Consider the following 18,201-nt stretch of genomic DNA (forward strand, 5'->3'; position numbering starts at 1 on the left):
GCGGACTTATGTCGCTTCTGAAACTTGTTATTTTAATTCACGAACTGATTGTCCTTCCGGAGCTAATTCCAATTCTGGAGTCAATTCTGATTCTGTTACCGAAGCAAATTGCGAATCCCAGGTCGATTCTGATTCCGGATCCGATTTCAATTCCGGAGCCGATTCCAGTTCCGGAACTGATTCCAATTCCAGAATCGATTCCAGATTCAACTCCTGAATTCGCTCCGCAGTCGACTCCGATATCGGCTCCGGAATCAGAATTGGCCCCGAAATCAGAATCGGCTCCAAAATCGGAGTCGGCATCGACATCTCCATAAGAATAGGCGCTTGGGTCCAATGATGCTACGTATTGATAGCCGCAAAGAATCCAAATTTACTTGGTAAACGATCCGTTCGCATGGAGATTCCAGGACTGATATCGCTACTGAAACTTCTAATTTCAACTCAGGAACTGATTCTTATTCCGGAGCTAATTCCAATTCTGGAGTCAATTCTGATTCTGTTACAGGAACAAATTGCGATTCCCAGGTCGATTCCGAGTCCGAAGCCTTCGCTGATTCTGGAACCTTTTCCGGATTCAACTCAGGAATCGGCTCCAGAATTGATTCCGAATACAGAATCGGTATCGTGTAGGTCCCACCATTATAACGAATCTTCACAAATGGGTTTTGGGGGACATCGGATGACTCTATCTCCCTCAAGAAACACGCCGAGTATAGTCACGCGTGCATGATGCATCGGGGTTATTCCGGAATTGCACAGGAAAAAAAAATAAAAAAAAACTTAACGTCTTCCAATCGTTTCCCCCTAAATTGAAGCAAACAGCTCTCAGCCTTGATTGGCAAGATTCAAATAATTGAAATTACTTCACACTCATGGTGTACACAGTTGCAGAGAAATCGTGAACCGTCTCCTAACGAGTAGTGCCTAAAAATAGTGAACAACAAAACTAGTTGTGATATTTCATATTTACTCACCAGCATATCGGTGGTGCCAAACCGGACCGGCAAAACTCATTTGCGGGGGGAGGGAGAAGAAACCAACGACGGGAAAATTATTAGCACGGATTCGCTAGGTTTGCACGACTCGCTGCTCGTTCGCATCGTTGGATCCATTATTCATTTATTTAAATGTGTAACATTAGAAAAGAACATTCGGGCGATGTGCCGGCTTGACTGTTTTTTGTTTTGTAGTTTGTATGTGTGTGTGTGTGTGTATGTGTGTGTGTGTGTGTGTGTGTGTGCGCATAGTTGTAATTACAAACAGCTGCATAACACATGCCGGGCCACTTTTGCCACTTATTAGGCTTCCCCCTCCTCCCAGTACCTTAACACACCACACACCATATTTGCCGGAGATTTTCCACCATGATGATTTTCGCCATCGATCTCGCGAAATGTACATCTAAACGCTCTCACTGACCCTCCTCTATTATCGAATCCGCTTCTGAGATTGTTGTTGTTGTTTTTTTCGGTTTAGAGTTAAAATCGAGTTTATATGAAAAAAACAGTTTTCGTCCTGTTTTTTTTCTTCTTTTTTTGTTATATTATCTTATGTCGTCTTCTGTGTTCTTTGTTTTTTGCTTTCCCTTTGAAAATAATCTCCTTCCACACACACACACACATGCACACAAACAAAAGTAGAAAATGAAACAAAACAACAACAGAAAAAGCATCAAGAGTCATGTACAGTCTGGAGGAAAAGGGTGTAGAGTTCATATATATGTTTATATATGTTGTTCATTGGTTACAAAAGCCAACAAAAAAACCTTCGGCGCTAAATCTTGCGACCATTCTGCTCCTTCTCATCGTGACCTCACTACTCTACACGCCAGGCAATGTGCGGATCTCCACACAAGTGTGTTCTCATATTCTGCCTGATTGGTCTGTGTATGCCGCTGTCTGTGTCTCCCTCTCTCTCTCGATATCTCTCTCTACCTGTCCTATCAGTTCTATTAATAGTTTTTTAATAATTTTGTTAATAGTTATAAATGTCTGCAGCGAAACGGAGTTGGAAAAAATATATAAACTAATTATAATCTTTTGTTTCCTTTTTTTACATACACATTCTCCCTCAACTGTAACGAGGAGGCTCTCCCCCCTCCACCCAACACATCCACGCGGGGATTTTTTTTCTTTCGTCACTGTATGACCCCATTATGGTAAACGCCTGTCGCTTGTGGAGTGGGGGGAAGAATTAATTCTGTTGAATGGGTTACGTGTGAGTGAAAAATAATATAAAGCAAACAAACAAATAAAATGAAACAGTCAATAGGAAGGGAAAAAAATTATTCCTGGTCCTGGCTGTTGGCAGCGGCGATCGCGGCCTTGCTGCCGCCCTCCGTCTGCTGCTCCGTCTCGTTCCCAGCTTCCTTGGCGGCGGTGGACGACGGCGGGTCGGCGGCTGCTTCCTTCTCGGGCTTCTCGGCGGTGGCCGCCGGTGCGACACTGGCCGGTTTCTCCTTGCTCGCCGCCTCGGCCACCGGTTTGTCCGCCTTTTTCGCGTCCTTCGTATCGGCGCTTTCCTTCTCCTTTTCCTTTGACAGCGAGGACGCTGACTTTTCCTTGGAGCTGCGGACAGAATGGCAAGTGGAGGTTTGGGTTAAGGGGGCGGAGATGGACAGTGGCCACAACCATTGGTGCGCACTTACCTTTCGCGGCGATGCGACGACGAGACGGTGGATGTGGAGCGCTTGCGGTCGGGCACGTTCACTATCGGGCGCACGCGGTCGTACACGTGCGTGATGATGGAAACATATTCCGAGTTTTTGCGCTGCATTGGGAAAATGGATTGAGAGAAAAATATAAAACAAAAAAATAGCAATCGTGTAGTTCTTATTTTCCTTTTTTTTTTTTGTAAGTTTAAACCACATAACACGTTATAGCAGCTACAGATAATGCAAAAAAAGGGTGAACACACGCGAGTCGGCCCCGGGCAAGTGCAACCAATAACACATCGTAAACATTGTTGACAACAACATCTATTATGACTCATCACTATTAGGCTGTTGGGAGAGCAATCTTATCAGCGTCAATAATCATCAGCGCTAATCGAATTAAGTGCTGCACTTAACGGCGAGATCAACCCCAAACACAGGCGCACCACCGGGGCGCGCTTTGCTGTATAAAACAAACAATGCAATCACGCACCACGCATGCTGACGTTCGTGTGCAACCCGCAGGCGGCTGCGAACTGCTCCAGCTGCAGTTTTTCCCCCCTTTTTTTTGGTTCAAATTCTCATTGCATTGTATGCAAACTCTGTATAGAAATAACGAGAGAGCTTCGCATAACGAATCTAATCCGATCCGGTATCTCCATCCACTCGATATACGAAATGCAATGTTCGATGAGAAGTGAAATAATTGTTTTCAGAGCAACAACAACAACAAAAAACAATTGAATCGATACAGTATGATACTACATTTCTCCAACTAGCGGCAACACAGCCGCAAAAAGTATGAATCGATTGGAAACATAAAAACTATTTCAAATCTAGAAGCAAATAGGGTAAATGTACCAATGGTGGTGGTCTTGACACTTTCTTATTAGAAGTGAACTTTATATGGTGGAAATTGGACTCTAGCACTATTTTTGGACAGGGTCGTTGGAAATTCCTACTGGATTAGCGAGAGAGTCCATTTCTCATTACATTAACTTAATTTCTTATAGGAAAGTGTCAATAAAGTGTCCCACAGCTATGAGAACTCCTGGAAAACCCTGTATACCATTTGAAACAACAAATTAATAAAACCAACGGTTCATATCCAAATAGACAAAAATATCTTGATTTTTTTCCAAGCTTTTCTGAGTTAGGAGATGTTATGACTATAACCACTATAGTAGTAACATGCCTGTTTTCTGTTCCTTACAGTGGCTCTATAGTAAAAAAATCGCCCCCATACTCTGTCGATCATCCCCTCTTCGCAGACGATTTAAAAATCTGTCTGCCAATCGCCGCTGAGCGGGAGCGCTGGTGTTCGTCCGACTTTTTAAATGTTTGGCCAGAAAAATGCTCTGCTGTAACCTTTTCTCTTGCTTGCACTACCATTGATACATCATTATTTTGCTATGGATACGGAGACAAATTGTGTTAGTGTGGTTCGAGACCTTGGGGTACTGCTTGTCGACAGACTAACCTTTACCGGCCATATAGATAGCGTCATTAGCAGAGCCGGCCAAATTCTAGGCCAAATAATTGGCTCAGCAGTTGACTTCAATGATACTCGCTGCTTTAAAACTCTTTATGTTGCTCTGGTTTGAACTGCTCCTACCAGTATTAGAGGCATTACTCGGCTTGAAAGAGTGCCTTTCTCCTTTGTCCCGCATATGCAGTCCGTTGTCAACGTTTTGGGAATTGATTCAATAGAAAAGAGACGGCATATTGCTCAGTCTTCACTTCACTGCTGGTTTGATCCTTAGCACTATCGATGTTGCTGCACTTCTCCCTACCATTCATTTTTACGTGCCTTCTAGATCCCTCCGTCCTTGTCCCCTATTAGCCATCCCCACTCGTCGAAGCTTGTACTGTATTAATGATCCCTCACTACCACCACTATAGGTACTACCACCACTATAGGTATGTTTTATTGTTAAAAAATGTGGTTTCTAATTTTTTTTCACGCGAAATGTGCTGAGGATTTCTGGATTTTTTTAAGGATCAACATTAATACCTCTGAGTAAATAATGGATTTTCGGCTACTACGTAACGGAATGGCACCATTACACCTTTGAAAAAGACTAAAGAACATTTCGAACTAACATTAAAAAAAACCCCACTCTAAGTACATCTAAATGATCGTATCGTATGTTAAGTGCGCTACAACCACCCTACATGTAGAATGATCCACTTGTGTTAAAGTTAAAGGCGTCAAATTTAATTTCAAAAGCACGTGGGGGCGTTGTATGCGCATGTATTAAACTCAAAACTTACCGCCATGTCCCGAATTGTTTGCTCGTTGTCGATCAGCTTTTTCTTGGCGCTCTTAAGATCGGCGACCAGCTCGCTGATGTACTGCGTGGAGCGGGCGTTGGTGCCCGTCAGCTCGTCGTTCAGGTTGCGCACCAGCTCGAGCGACTTTTCGGCCCGCTCGCGGGCCTGCTCGGTAAGCTTCGCCTGCTCCAGACACTTGCCGACGTCCACGATTGTGCCTTTGTACTCTACCAAACCTGGAAGAAAGCATAAGCTCGTGTTAGGCCAAAGGGTAACATTATGTAAAACCGCGATCGCCACTTACCGTCTGCGGTTATGGGCAGCTCGTTCGCCGCCGTTTCCACCTTCACCTTCTTGGCGGCCGGCTCGTCCTGCTGCTGCTGCTGCTCGCTGCCACCGTTCGCGATCTGCAGCACGCTCGCGTGCAGCTGCCCCATGTAGTCGGTGTTACCGCGGGCCAGCTCCAGCGCCTGCTGCTCGGTCAGCTCGGCCGCCGCCGTTTCGCCGCCCGTAAGCGAATCGGCGGACAGATCGACCGACGGTGGCACGTCGCCCCCGTCGCCCTTCTTGGGCGCTTTACCGTCCACGGCGGCCACGTCCAGCGCCTTGTCGGTCAGCTGGCGGTAGTAGAGCGTGTGGCGGGCGGCGGCCACGTCCCCGACCGTTTTGCGTATCTGCGACCGGGACAGGTTCAGCCCGAGGCTGTAGATCAGCTCCAGCAGATCCTTCTCGAAGATGTACCCACACTGCGTGATGTCGAAGTACGCGAACGCGAGCAGCAGCTCCGGCAGCACCGTGTGGAAGCGGGCCGGTTCCGGCTCCGGCTTCGTGCGATGGTTGTCCTCCACGCTGCGCCGGCGCCGCTTCCGATCGTTCTGCTCCTTCTCGTCCTTGCCCTTCTCGGTGCTCGTCTTGCTGTCCTCACCGTTGCTCGTCTCGCCACCCTGCTCCGAGCGGCCCGACTTGCCGTCTGCAGCACCAGCAGCAGCAGCAGCGGTACCGTCCTTTTTCGCCGTCTCCGATGCCGCCGCCGTCTCGTTCGCCTTTCGGGCCAGCCGGGCCAGCTCGCCGTAGATTTTGAAGCCGAAATCGCGCGCTAACATGTCGTTGAACAGCTCGGCGAAGAGGGCCACCTCGAACGAGTGCTCCTTCGTGTCCTCCGGCCGGTAGTCGAGCAGCACCGACAGCGACACCACGCTGCACTCGAACTTGCCCGACTTGGCGGTGCGCGACGGGTGCACCAGCACGTGCGGCTCCTTCGGCATCGTGTACCAGCGCTCGAGGTTTTGCCGCTCCTTCTCGGTCAGCTTCACCGGCTGGGGTTCCTTTTTGCGCGGCGGCACGGCCGCCGCTGGCTCCGGTTTAACCGCTGCCGGCTCCTGGTCACCACCTTCAATCCCACCTTCACCGGGGGCTGGTTTCGTGTCGTCCGGCGTTTCGTTCAGCGGCTTGCCATCCGACTCCTTGGGAGCGTCGGACACCTCGGCCATCTCCACATCTGCCGGTGGTGGCTTGCTATCCTCTGCTGCTGCTGCTTCTGCTGGTTCCGTTTTTACCGCCTCCTCGGTACCGGTGGTCACAGCTGGTTCGGTTTCGGCTACCTCCATCTTCACCTCCTGCGCCTGCTGCGCGAGCTGCGCTTGCTTCTCGCCGATGATCGCCTCGGACAGGCGGGCAAGCAGGACCGCCTTAATGCCTGATGCGATGCGTTATTTTTTGTGAAGCAAATGGAAAAGAGCGTTAAATAATGATCAACAAACGTAAGGCAAGCATTACTTTATCGACCTCTCCTAGCTAGCTTAAGCTCGTAGGCTCTAATCTTTACCTCTCCTAGCTAGCTTAAGCTTGTAGGCTCTAATCTTTAAAATAAAATTTTAACCGGCTTCAAAAAGGTTTTACCGATTAAATACGTTTTAAAATGTCGTGAGCATCACGTGATGGTGACAATCGAAAACAAAGACCTTCTCGTTTTTCAGTGACAATCATAGCTGAATCATTAATAGCGCTTAATGAATTGCCAAATATGTCATGTGAATGCTAGTGCCAAACCTGATAGTCTGACTGACAACGCTGAGCTGAGTGCCATCTCAATCATTACAACGACCAAACTTTTCAAACCAGTTCAAAAACTCATGACGGAAATAAAATCCATGCCTCAGTCGCGTACTCAACCGTGATGATCGGAGGAGATACTCAACACAGCTTATGTGGCCGGAATGGTGACAGTTTTTCAAAAAGCTTTTGATCAGTCACTTGGTTGTGACATTTTGTCTGGCGGTGATGACACGCTTGCACGTGGCTCCAGGCAACGAAATCAGCATGCCCTCGCTATGTCTGCTGCCTGACATCTCGCATGACTATCGTGATGATCATCGACAGAAAATGTCACGGCCAAGTGACTTGTCAAGAGTAAATGTCACCAAGCTGTGTGATGGTCGCAAAAATTGATTGAGTCTCACCTCTCATCACAGTAAGGCTCGTGACACTGGCATGATTCCGATGCAGTCGAAATTTGTCATGACCATGTCAGTAACATTTGGCAGAACTGATCACAGTAAAAAAAAGTCATGACAAAGTGACTGACCAAACTAAAATGTCACCAAGCATGCATTGGCCACACCAACTGTTTGAGTATCACCTCTGATCATCACAATTGAGTACTTGTTGCTGACATGGATGTTGTTTCAGTAAGATTTTTTATGACATAGACAGTGACATTTCGCAGCACTGACTGCAACAAAGATCCACCTTACTCCACATTGAGTGTGAGTTTTAGGATTAGTTTTAAAGTTAATTTAAATGTGGCGAATGACAAAACAATCTGTTCTACTATCTTTCTATATTTTCTATCGTCACGCCAATATCTCCATCCGCTAATATCTTCCCTATGTTTGTGTGTAACTTGCTGTTTGGTAATTGTGATTGCACTTAAATAACAAGCCAAAGCCCCCCCCCCCCCACAAATAAGCGCACTGGGCACCATTGGGGGACGAAAAATAAAATCACAAATTCCCTTACCATCGGTCGGCAGGTTGCGGTTGATGAGTTCCGTCTTCAGTTCGGCCACCTTCATTTTTTTGTATTCCATCAGCAGCGTCTCGGTGTCCGGTTCGGTCATGGCGGCTGCTGCCTGCTCTCAATGCACATAGACACAAAAAGGGAGAGAGAAAAATAGAGACACACACACAGGGATACAAATTAATAACGATTCTTAAGATACACTTTGGTGACGACGGCACAAAGAGAACTGAACAGAAAATGGTTTCGTTTTAAGTTTGCTACACAACAATTTTGCATTGTCGAATCAGCACACTCTCCCTCCGTACCCCAGGGGAGGAGAGTGCATTGATGGGAAGAGGATCACACCACTCCCGGGGTCTTCCATCGCCGCGTCGTTGGGTTTTTTGTTACTAATACAACACCAACGGCTTCCCTCAATAAAGACGGAAAGATCGTAAGAGTGGGAGGAGTGGGAATTGGGTTTTTTTTGTTGGGTTGGATGGTTAGAGATGTAAGCTAGTTCCTAGATTTCATTTAATATCGAAGGGTTTCTTCTCTAAAATAAACAAAACAACAACAAAAAATACGGGGAGGCCACATTAGGGTTAAACTCAGCATACAACTGCATACAAGGGAAAAGGGGCACGCGTGTGTCGTCCACAGAAATCCGGCCGTAGCTAACCCACAGAAGAGAAATGTTGCACAAACATGCTGCCCAAAAGCAAATGACTTTTTGATTATGATTATGAACTACTAATATTTAATGGATTGTTGCTGTTTTGATTTCGTTGTTTTTTGTTCTTCCTTTGCTTTGCTATACCCGTAAAGAATAGACGTCCACCCGCAAGGGTGCGACACCAGGAAGGAAAGGAGGAGAGTTGGGAGAGGATGGAGATGGGGCGCTTAAAACAAATCTAGAGTGAGTTATGTGAAACGTGTGTAGTGTAGTAGTAGTAGTAATGTGTAGGTGTGGTATATACGTATTTTTGTAGTGAAAAGTAGAATTAATTGCTAAACTATTAGCTTTTTTTTTAAACAATCCCATATTTCCTCCCCATCCCCGCGGTCTCTTCGCAAATACACTAAGTGGATGGGGGAGACAACCTCACAGCGGCGCTACTGTTGATCCACCTATGCTCGCTCTCACACACTCGACCATCGTGTGTAGCTACTGGCATTCGTTACCATTATTGTGCCGCTACTGTTGGTGCTGCCGCCATCGCCGCTCTCCTTCGCCGACGCTGCTGCCGCGGCAGAATCGTCGCCTCCTTCACCACCTGCTGCTGCTGCCGGTGCTGCCTCTGTTGCGGCGGCTCCATCGGACGACGCCGACTCCGCCGCAGAAACGACCGCCGAATCACCGTCGGCCGACTGTTGGCCCTGCTGCTGCTGATCTGATGGTGCTGCAGATGAGTTGACACCTGCTGCTGCTGGTGTTGCTGCTGCTGCTGCTGCTGCTGCTGCTGCTGCTGCTGCCGCCGGCTTAGCCGTGTCGTCACCCGTGCCGCTAGAATTCGGTGCCGCTTCTTCCGCCGCCGGAACAACCTCCTGCAGACTGGCGCCGCCCCCGTTGGCGTCGTCGCCGCTAGAGTTGCTACTGGTAAGAATGCGCTCCAACTGAAGCTGGTAAGTCTGCTGTGTCTTTTCCCACTGGCCTTCCGTCGGTATGCAGGCGCTCATACGGGGCAGAAATACGACCACCGTTTCAACGCGCGGCGGAATCAAACGACCCTTATGGTAGGATTCAGTGCGACGGTAATAGATATCCACGAAACGGTACCTGTGTTGGTATACAGCAGTGAGGTATTGGTTCAGATTGAAAATTGGTTAAAATACATATATAATTATATAAATGGTATATTGGGTTGTTTTTTTTTTTTTGGAGGAGGATAAGGAGCAGTTGGTGTGTTATAAAATATGATAAATACGGAATGTGAGAAAAGGAAGAGCAGATTGTCCTTAGAGAGAGAGAGAGAGAGAGGATGATTATATGGTGTGTTTCAATATAGCAACTATGTTAACAACTGATTAATTTGAATAAAAACCGCCCGCCTCTGTCGGAATATTCTTCGGCCCACTGGGGGCGCTCGACAGCGTCGATTCCATTCTCTCCCAACGATACCGGCCACTTCAATTCAAGTGAAGTGTTTGCTGCGTTCTGTTTGCACCCTCTCAGTGACGATCTTTTCATTGCCAATCAAGCGTTTGTTAGCATGGGCTGAATGTTTGCTTTTGCATATCTTTCTAGCTTGCTTTTGGCGGCATAATTTCAACCGCGCCACAAGCGAACTGGATCATCAGATCAAGGCTAAGGGAAAAGGGGCACACCACAGAGCGTAGGCTAACAACAACAAGAAAGCTTCACGTGCTATGGGGGCTTATCACACAGATGGCTCTTAACTTTAAAACTACTCAAACAAGAACTCATCGCATCGCGAATGCTTAGCGGGGGTGTATAATTGCTTGCCGACCTGTCGGGGATCTTCGGCGCCAGAAACCGAACTGAAACGGAACGGGTTCCGTACTATAAGCAATGGAAGGGGTGGATGGTGTGAGAAAAGTGAGAGAGTGTGTGTGAGCTAGAGTATATCAGTAAAATATTTGTTCGTTTTCATATTTGCTATGCTACGGAGAGAGAGAAAAAAAAGTACAGAAAAGAATTCGCTTACTCAACAAACTACAGGGAGGTTTGGGGAAATTGGTTCACAAAAAACAGAAACGTCTTCCGTGCTTCTGTTGGGCGGGGGTGGTGGTTTTGAGCGGTCTCGAGAGGCTGCTTTGCTTAAGCTACCGTAACAGCAACAATGACAAAATTTCAGTTTCAATCAATCACCAAACAACAACAACAATTACTGTCCACATTCTCTACTACCGTAGGGTAAGAATTAGTACAAAATAATAATTAAAAAAAAAGAGGAAAATCGTGCGACGCGTGTGGTCTGACTCCGCGGATATTTAGCCACCCTTAACCCCCATCACCCACAAACACACACACACGCGTACGCACACTTACACCCAGTGAAAGGCTGGCGAGCTGAACAGTGGGCTGAGTTTTAACAGACACGCTATATGATCCCACTCCCCACGACCCCAAACTCTTTCTCGTATGGCGACTGGGGTTTTGTTTTGTTTTCTTTTCATCAAACGCAACATCATCTTCAAGCAACAATTGCAGTAGAAAATACGGGTTCGGGTGATATATAAAAGAAACCTGTTCCCAAAACAGTAGCACCCCGCCCCATTCCCGTCCCACACCCCGCCGGATACCTACCAGAGGGAGCAGCCGGAAAGGTCGATCCCGGTGAGCGCCTTGCACGTGCGGATGGCGGTCCGCATCAGCACCTTCGGGTCGGTGTCCGGGTGGGCCCCGTCGAGCGACGGTGACCAGGGGCCACCGACCGCCATCAGCTCGTTCTTGCCGCGCGTCCCGACCAGGAAATTGATCATGCGCGTCGGATGCAGATAGCTGCGGCCGTCGTCCCGCCGCTCCTTCTCGTTGCGGTAGAAGCAGCTGCGATAGATCTCGAGCATGTCCGGCGTGCTCATTAGCATCACCTTCACCGTGTACAGGTAGTCGGCGTCGGCCGGATCGAGGACGGTCTTTTCGAGCGGCAGCGGCCGCTCCACCTCCTTGTTGAACACGTGAAAGTGGCAGCCGGTCTGCAGCGGGAGCGGCGAGTTGGGCGGGAACGATTTCGGCCACCCGACCTCCGCCAGTATGAAGTCCGACGGGATGTAGAGCTTCGGGTAGCGGGCGCGCAGCTCCAATATGCTGACGCTTTTGCTGTGGGAGAAGGAGAGAGAAAGAGAGAGAGAGAATGAGAAAGATACGTCACATGGTTTAGAGTTTGCATATTATAGCAATAATTCTCATGATAAAGAGGCCGATTGTTTTAGTATTTTCTTTGATATTTTCCTAGTTTTACAAGTTCCATCGAGTGACCGCTGAGTCGCCCGAAAGATACTTGCGGGCATAAGTGGAAACAATTCCAAATCACTACTTGTACTGCCTGCTAAATAGCTATGATCTGAACGATTTCTTATTAGTTTATGTTTGGGAACAATCAGAGCAGCAGTTAGACATTTCCTGCTAGACTTTATTTCCAAAATAATCCAATTTTATCCCAATTGTTTTTTGGGGTATATATTCTGCATTACGAATTAAAATTTCGATTCCATTGGCATCAAATTTACAGCACACTTGTAGCAGTATAAAACTCCTCCAAGTGATAGCAATTGGTAGATAATGCTTTGGTTAAATCTGAGTATCTAAACGCATGTGCACAATTATACGACTTTGTTCTACTAGAAATAGTTTTATAATAAAACAAATTGTATCAAATCTCTCATTTACCTAAGTGTTACTCATCATTAAATAAATACTCAATGTTAACCAATCGTGACTTTGATTACACGTCGGAGCGCTGTTGCTGTGACATTAGTTCTACATGCTCGATGATGGTTGCAATTGTGATTTGATGCACTGTAATAGTGCGACATACTGCTCAGGTCCTATAGGCAAAATAGTATTTCTGCCATCTATCATATCAAAAAGTAATACTGATTCTGTTCCCCTTAATGTTGAAAATCATAATTTGAACTATCTATGCCAGCGGTCGACAAAGCCCGGCCCGACACAACAACAAATCTGGCCCTCGAATGGATTTGACTGACGTTGTTGGACGGGAACAAAACTATTCGTATAAAAAAAAACATTGGAAATCTTTTAGGATGACGTTTAGTACATACTGTCGCACTTTTACTACTTAGATTATTTTAATAGGTATAGACAGACTAGTTATTACACGGGGTTTTAAGGAGTTCTTATAATTCTAAGACACTTAATTGACTCCTTGCAGGCCATTCAAATGAAATAAGGCAAATACTTCTTACGCTATTCCTGAACGATGGAAGCCTTATGGGCTGGAGCAGAATCCCGTTGAAAGTAAAAACTGTCTTCTCCAAAAAGTATTTTAGCGCAAGGCATCAAAAGGCTTTTGATCAATTCAATGTCGTTCAATTAGTCAATATAGGCCCCCAAACCATCTCAGATATGATGAATGTTGATGTCCTTTGACAGCTAGTATCTACCATGAAGCCGTTAAGTGCTGCTATACTTTTGGTAAGACATGCTCCATAAATTCGACCATTTTGCTTGTTACCGATGTGGTGACCAGCGTTCGCTGTCAGCAGCATCCGAGATCTAGCTACCCTACTACTTTTACAATTCCAGTCCGAAATCACTGGTTGCACTTCCATTCCCTGCCAACTATTGAATATGTGCTTTTAAGTTGGCATGTTTATCCATACAAAAAATATCTGAATTTTTGTTGATTTTTTATAAGATTTGTGTTATTTTTTTTTAAATCCTGTTTTCCTAAATGTACAAATGCATGCATTTTCAATGAACTGTCTACCAACTATCGAGCGTTCAACTAAAGAGCATCTAACAACTATTGAATTCTGATTGTAATTTTAATACACCTGTTCTCGCTTTCCTTCGAATCTTTATCCGGTTGCTATGGATCGCAGTCAACTACATCCGTATGATGTTCAACCATGTTCGGGTCATTTTCTGCTGCGTTTGGATTTAGTAGCAGCTACGCATTTTTCTTTGCAGCGATCCGTTTGTGGCAAGGCGTAGATATAATTGCAATTAACAATCTTTAACCTTGCTTGGATGATATTATTACAGAAATACAACAATATCACCAATCGTATTTCCTTGATATCATTTGGCAATTGCTGTGTTTTTTTCATATTTGATCATCTTTGATAATGTAATGAATGATGTGCATAATTTACAGGCCCGCGGCTCTTAATCATTGACCAAATTTGGTCTTTTACCTCTTGCCAATCGCTGATCTAGGCAATTAACAAACAATTTTTACTATTTTCGATATACATAGAAATCTCCTTAAGATTAATCTTCAAGGGACCGGCCGCTTAGAGAGACATTCGTGCAAGGGACAACCCAATTGTAGTGTTGGTATGAAGTATCCAATAAATCGCGGGAAAAACCTGGCATGAACTGTCATTCAAAACCTCATCTTAGCGAATTTAGACAGCCACATATGCAGCATAAAGAACCTTCGCCTTGGGGAGATATTCATCTAGTAAGAGACGAAAAATGTATGCAATGTAAGGACCGTCAACATTTTCATCTGAAAGAATTAATTCATCTTAATTAAGCAGTACATCTTAGATAAATTGCACCGTATCACCCATTCCCAAGCTCTACCTTAGCTGTGAAAAAACAAATGATGGCTTTAAACCAGCCGCGTACGCGTGCGGGCCGCTTGCGCAAAAGTACTTACATCGGCAGCAGCTGCTTCGGAACCTGCACCATGTACGGCGGCACCGAGCGCAGCCGGGCCCGTTTGGGCGAGTGTTTCTTCACCGGGCTGCGCTCCCTCTCGCGCGGCCGTTCCGGCGAGCGGGCCCGCTGCTTGTCCCGGTACGAGCTGCGGTCCGAGTCGCGATCGTCCCGCTGCTGCTTCCGCCTTCGCTCAACGTCATCGTACTTGGGGGGAGAAACAAAACAAGAAAGAGTGGTTTAATCACCTAAAAAACCCATTTGCCCGATTCGATCCGGCCGGGGTGCGTGTGGAATAGCGGTGGGAACACGGAATCGGACCCGATTCCGACTCCCTGTTCGGAATCAATTACTGAGCCGATTTCAGAGATGACTCCTCAATCAGAATCAGAATTGACTCGAGAATTCCAATTCCAGACCCGATTCTAAATTCTGGAGCCGATTCCGGAACCAATTCCAAACCCGATTCCGAATCTGGAGCCAATTCTGGAAACAATTCCGGTGCCGTTTCCGAATCTGGAGCCGATTCCGGAAACTGATTCCGGACCTACTATCCGGAAAACTGCGGACCTAGCCAGACTCTTCATTTTTCCCGTCCCTAGTGTGGACCTACCTCATCCTTGGTGCGCGAGTTGGACGACCGGTGCATGCTTCGGTCCGGCGACTTGCGCGACGACGGCGCATTGTACCGATTGCGCACGTTCGAGCGCGAATCGGACGAATTGTTCTGCGAACCGCCACCACCACCACCGCCTCCACCATACGCACTGGTGTGCGTGCGCCCGCCCGACGAGTTGCTGTGCGGTACGGACGGGGAGTTGTGACCACCACCGCCCCCACCGCCACCGCCGCCGCCGCCACCGCCGGTCTGCAGGACCTGTACGCGCGAGGCGTTCCACTTGAACGGCATGTTGGTGTTGTAGGCCGCGTCGACCAGCACCCGGTCGCCCAGCTTCGGCAGGATGCCCTTCACGCAGGTGTTGGTGTGGAAGAACACCTGATCGTCGATGATGCCGTAGTCGTTCTGCAGCTTCGTCACCAGCCCGGTCCCGCTGAACGCGCGCTGGTTCGGGTTGAACTTGCCCGAGCCCTGGCTGACCTGCTGTACCTGCTGCTGCTGCTGTTGCTGCTGCTGCTGGGGCGTCGGTGGCGCCTGCTGCGGCTGGCCCTGGAAGCCGATCGCGTTGATCGGCCGGGAGGCCGGATACTGCACCGTGGGTGAGTAGAGGGCCGGCTGCTGCAGCCCCATCTGGGGCAGCATCGAAATGCTTTGCTGCTGCTGCTGCTGTACCTGCTGCTGTACCTGCTGCTGCGCCTGCTGCTGTACTTGCTGCTGCTGCTGCTGCTGCTGCAGTCCGGCTGTACGGAAGAGGAAGAAGAGGAAGGGAAAACGCGATATAAAAACCAACCGGACTCTGCCACAATAAATCCCCTGCCGCCCAGGTAAGGGGCGTCAACCGTACCGAGGCCGGGATTGTAAACGGGCTGCGCCTGCGGGAAGCTAACAATCGTCTGCATGCTGGCCATCGCCTGATGCCCAGTGTTCCGCTGCCATGGCGGATTCTTCTGATTGAACGCCATTGTCACTGATGCCGCTCCACCGCTCGGAGGGGGGGGAGGGGGCGCGCGCTAGGGCAGAAAGGAAGACAGCAACCCTGCAAACAGTCCAGCGGCTCTCCCTGCACAGCGAGTGTGTTTTTTTTTCTTCACGGCGTCTCCGCTTTTGCTTCTTCCAATAATTTCGCACTTCCTAACCTAGAGCCCAGCAGCGCCGCGCAAAAAAAGAATGCAAGCAAGCGAAGTTTTACTGCTCCGACACGTTATGTCGCTCGACTGCTCGCATGAATCGCACAAGGGCCGTGTTTCGCCGTAAAAAGAGGTTTATTGTAGCTGTGCCGACGCACACCGCTCAGACACTTCCTTCGCACACAACTAACACACTAACCGCACACCACCACCACCACCAAACAAATCGGTTTCGGACTTTGCAGGTCGCCGCTGTGTGTTGCACAAGCGCTCGGCTTCGGGAGTGTTTGAAAGCCAGGGGGAAACGGGATGGGAGGGATCGGGTGTGCGGCTGCGCTTGCAAGGCCTGGATGCGTTTCTGCCCGGAACGCGTACTTTTAGACGGCGTTCGGGGTGACAGCTGTCAGGCGCCGGTTGCCGGTTCCGTTATCTGCCGTTGCCATTGGTCTAATTGCGTTTCCCTGTTTAACCCTTGGCGAACAGTGCGCCCGATGCTGGCCGCTGCGGACGGCTCGGTGAGCCGGGCGAGCACGGTGCGTTTGCGCGCGGCCCACCCGGTTTGTGTGCCACTTGCAAGGCGTTTGGTCATTTTCGGGAAATTGCTCGGCACGGTTCGGTCGATCGCAATGGCTGCGTACGTGCAGCTTGGTGCGATGAGGGTAACTTGAGCAATAAAAGTTGCGGAGGCATCTAAAAACGATGGAAACGTTATTTTAGGCAGCAGAAACTAAAATCGTACTTTTTGAAGGTTTAAAAATACAGTTAATGTTAACGTTAATGTCTAAACAAAAAGCAGTGCAAATATGCGATTGAATTGATACGAAGTGTTTGAAGTTATTTTCAGTGTTTTAAATATTCTGTGGAAAATGGCACTCGAGAAGAAATTTTGTACGGAAAACTTAAAAAGAATTTCTGTACATAAATCGAAAAACAATGCTGTTTTAATTACTTTCGTTTCATCGCTCTCTCTCTCTCTCTTTTTCTCTCTCTCTCTCTTTCTCTCTCTCTCTCTCTCTCTCTTTCTCGCTCTCTCTGTCTATCTATCTGTCTCTCTTTCCCTCCCCCCTTCCTCTCTCTCTCTCTCACTCCATCCTTCCTCACTCTCTCTCTTCTCTCTCTTTCTCTCATTATCTCACACACACATTAATTGTCAAATGCAAAATAAATTCCCTTCTCGTACAAACTGTCAAAAGCACATTTTCCCAACTGTCATTACAAGTGCCAAAAATTCACAAAACGATCACTAAACGGATTCTTAATGGTTCAAGCTCTCAACCTAAACGGAAAAAGCAACTGAAACAAATGGGTTTGAGTAATGGTCGGTGATGTTGATACTTACGTATCTTACCATACGCTACCATTCTTACCGTGTGTTTACATTAGGCCTCTCGAACCTTTCGAAACTGAGCTACTGCCCAAACAGCCAAAATTGCTTAAGCAGCCAATTTTGACATGCTAAAGATCGCTGCTTGAATTCGCCTTTTGCAGTACAGTCTGTTCCCGAGTTAAACGGTTCTCGACTTACGCAGATTCGGAGATACGCGGTTTTCTAAATTTAACAGATTAAATGTCAAATCAGTACAATTTGCTTCAAGTTCGGTATAAATTGCACTTTTGCTAACAAATTGAAACCGCTAAAAGCCAGAAATATTAGAATTTTCTGCACAAATCACAGCAAATAAAATTCTAAAGTGTATAAAAGTATTAATTTAAATCAAAAACTGCGAGTAATGAATAGTATTTAGTAAAAAAACGTGAAATTCGACTTACGCGGATATTCGAGTTACGCGGATTCGTCGGGAACGCAGAAACCGCGTAACTCGGGAACAGACTGTATCTCAGAATCCGCGCATAACCGTCCAAATAGACATAGAGCGACAACGTCGCGCGCGACGGGAAATAGCTACAAATTTCACTCGGTGTAGATCAAAATAGCTCATTTGACTCGGTCAACCAACTTGTTTATTATTAGAAAACAGACAAAAATAGGCTAAAATGTGTTCAAATCTATTTTTTTGTGTTTAGCATTAATCTGGCTTGTAAAAAAACTAGATAATTCGATTATTTAGGATGAAGCAAAATTGTCGCGCCGGGTAGCTCTGTTTGAAAAATTGAGCTACTTTTTGTCGCGCGCGACGTTTTCGCTGTACATATGTCTATTTGGACGGTAAGAGGGACTGCGTATCACGGGGACTATCTGTATCTGTAC

The 18,201-nt window shown here is 47.2% G+C and overlaps 1 protein-coding gene across 1 annotated transcript; it reads right to left on the reverse strand.

The window, feature by feature from the left end:
- Nucleotides 1–1,072: 1,072 nt before the first annotated feature.
- On the reverse strand, nucleotides 1,073–16,359 carry LOC120905817 (cell division cycle and apoptosis regulator protein 1-like). The gene is made up of 10 exons (XM_040316998.1): nucleotides 15,710–16,359; nucleotides 14,860–15,605; nucleotides 14,248–14,453; nucleotides 11,202–11,714; nucleotides 9,116–9,710; nucleotides 7,949–8,060; nucleotides 5,235–6,626; nucleotides 4,931–5,166; nucleotides 2,651–2,772; nucleotides 1,073–2,570 (listed from the first exon to the last, which is right to left on the reverse strand). The coding sequence occupies exons 1-10, from the start codon at nucleotides 15,825–15,827 to the stop codon at nucleotides 2,288–2,290; spliced, it is 4,323 nt and encodes a 1,440-aa protein (XP_040172932.1). The 5' UTR covers nucleotides 15,828–16,359; the 3' UTR covers nucleotides 1,073–2,287.
- Nucleotides 16,360–18,201: the final 1,842 nt, after the last annotated feature.

Source organism: Anopheles arabiensis, chromosome X (assembly GCF_016920715.1).
Source record: "Anopheles arabiensis isolate DONGOLA chromosome X, AaraD3, whole genome shotgun sequence".
NCBI lineage: Eukaryota > Metazoa > Arthropoda > Insecta > Diptera > Culicidae > Anopheles > Anopheles arabiensis.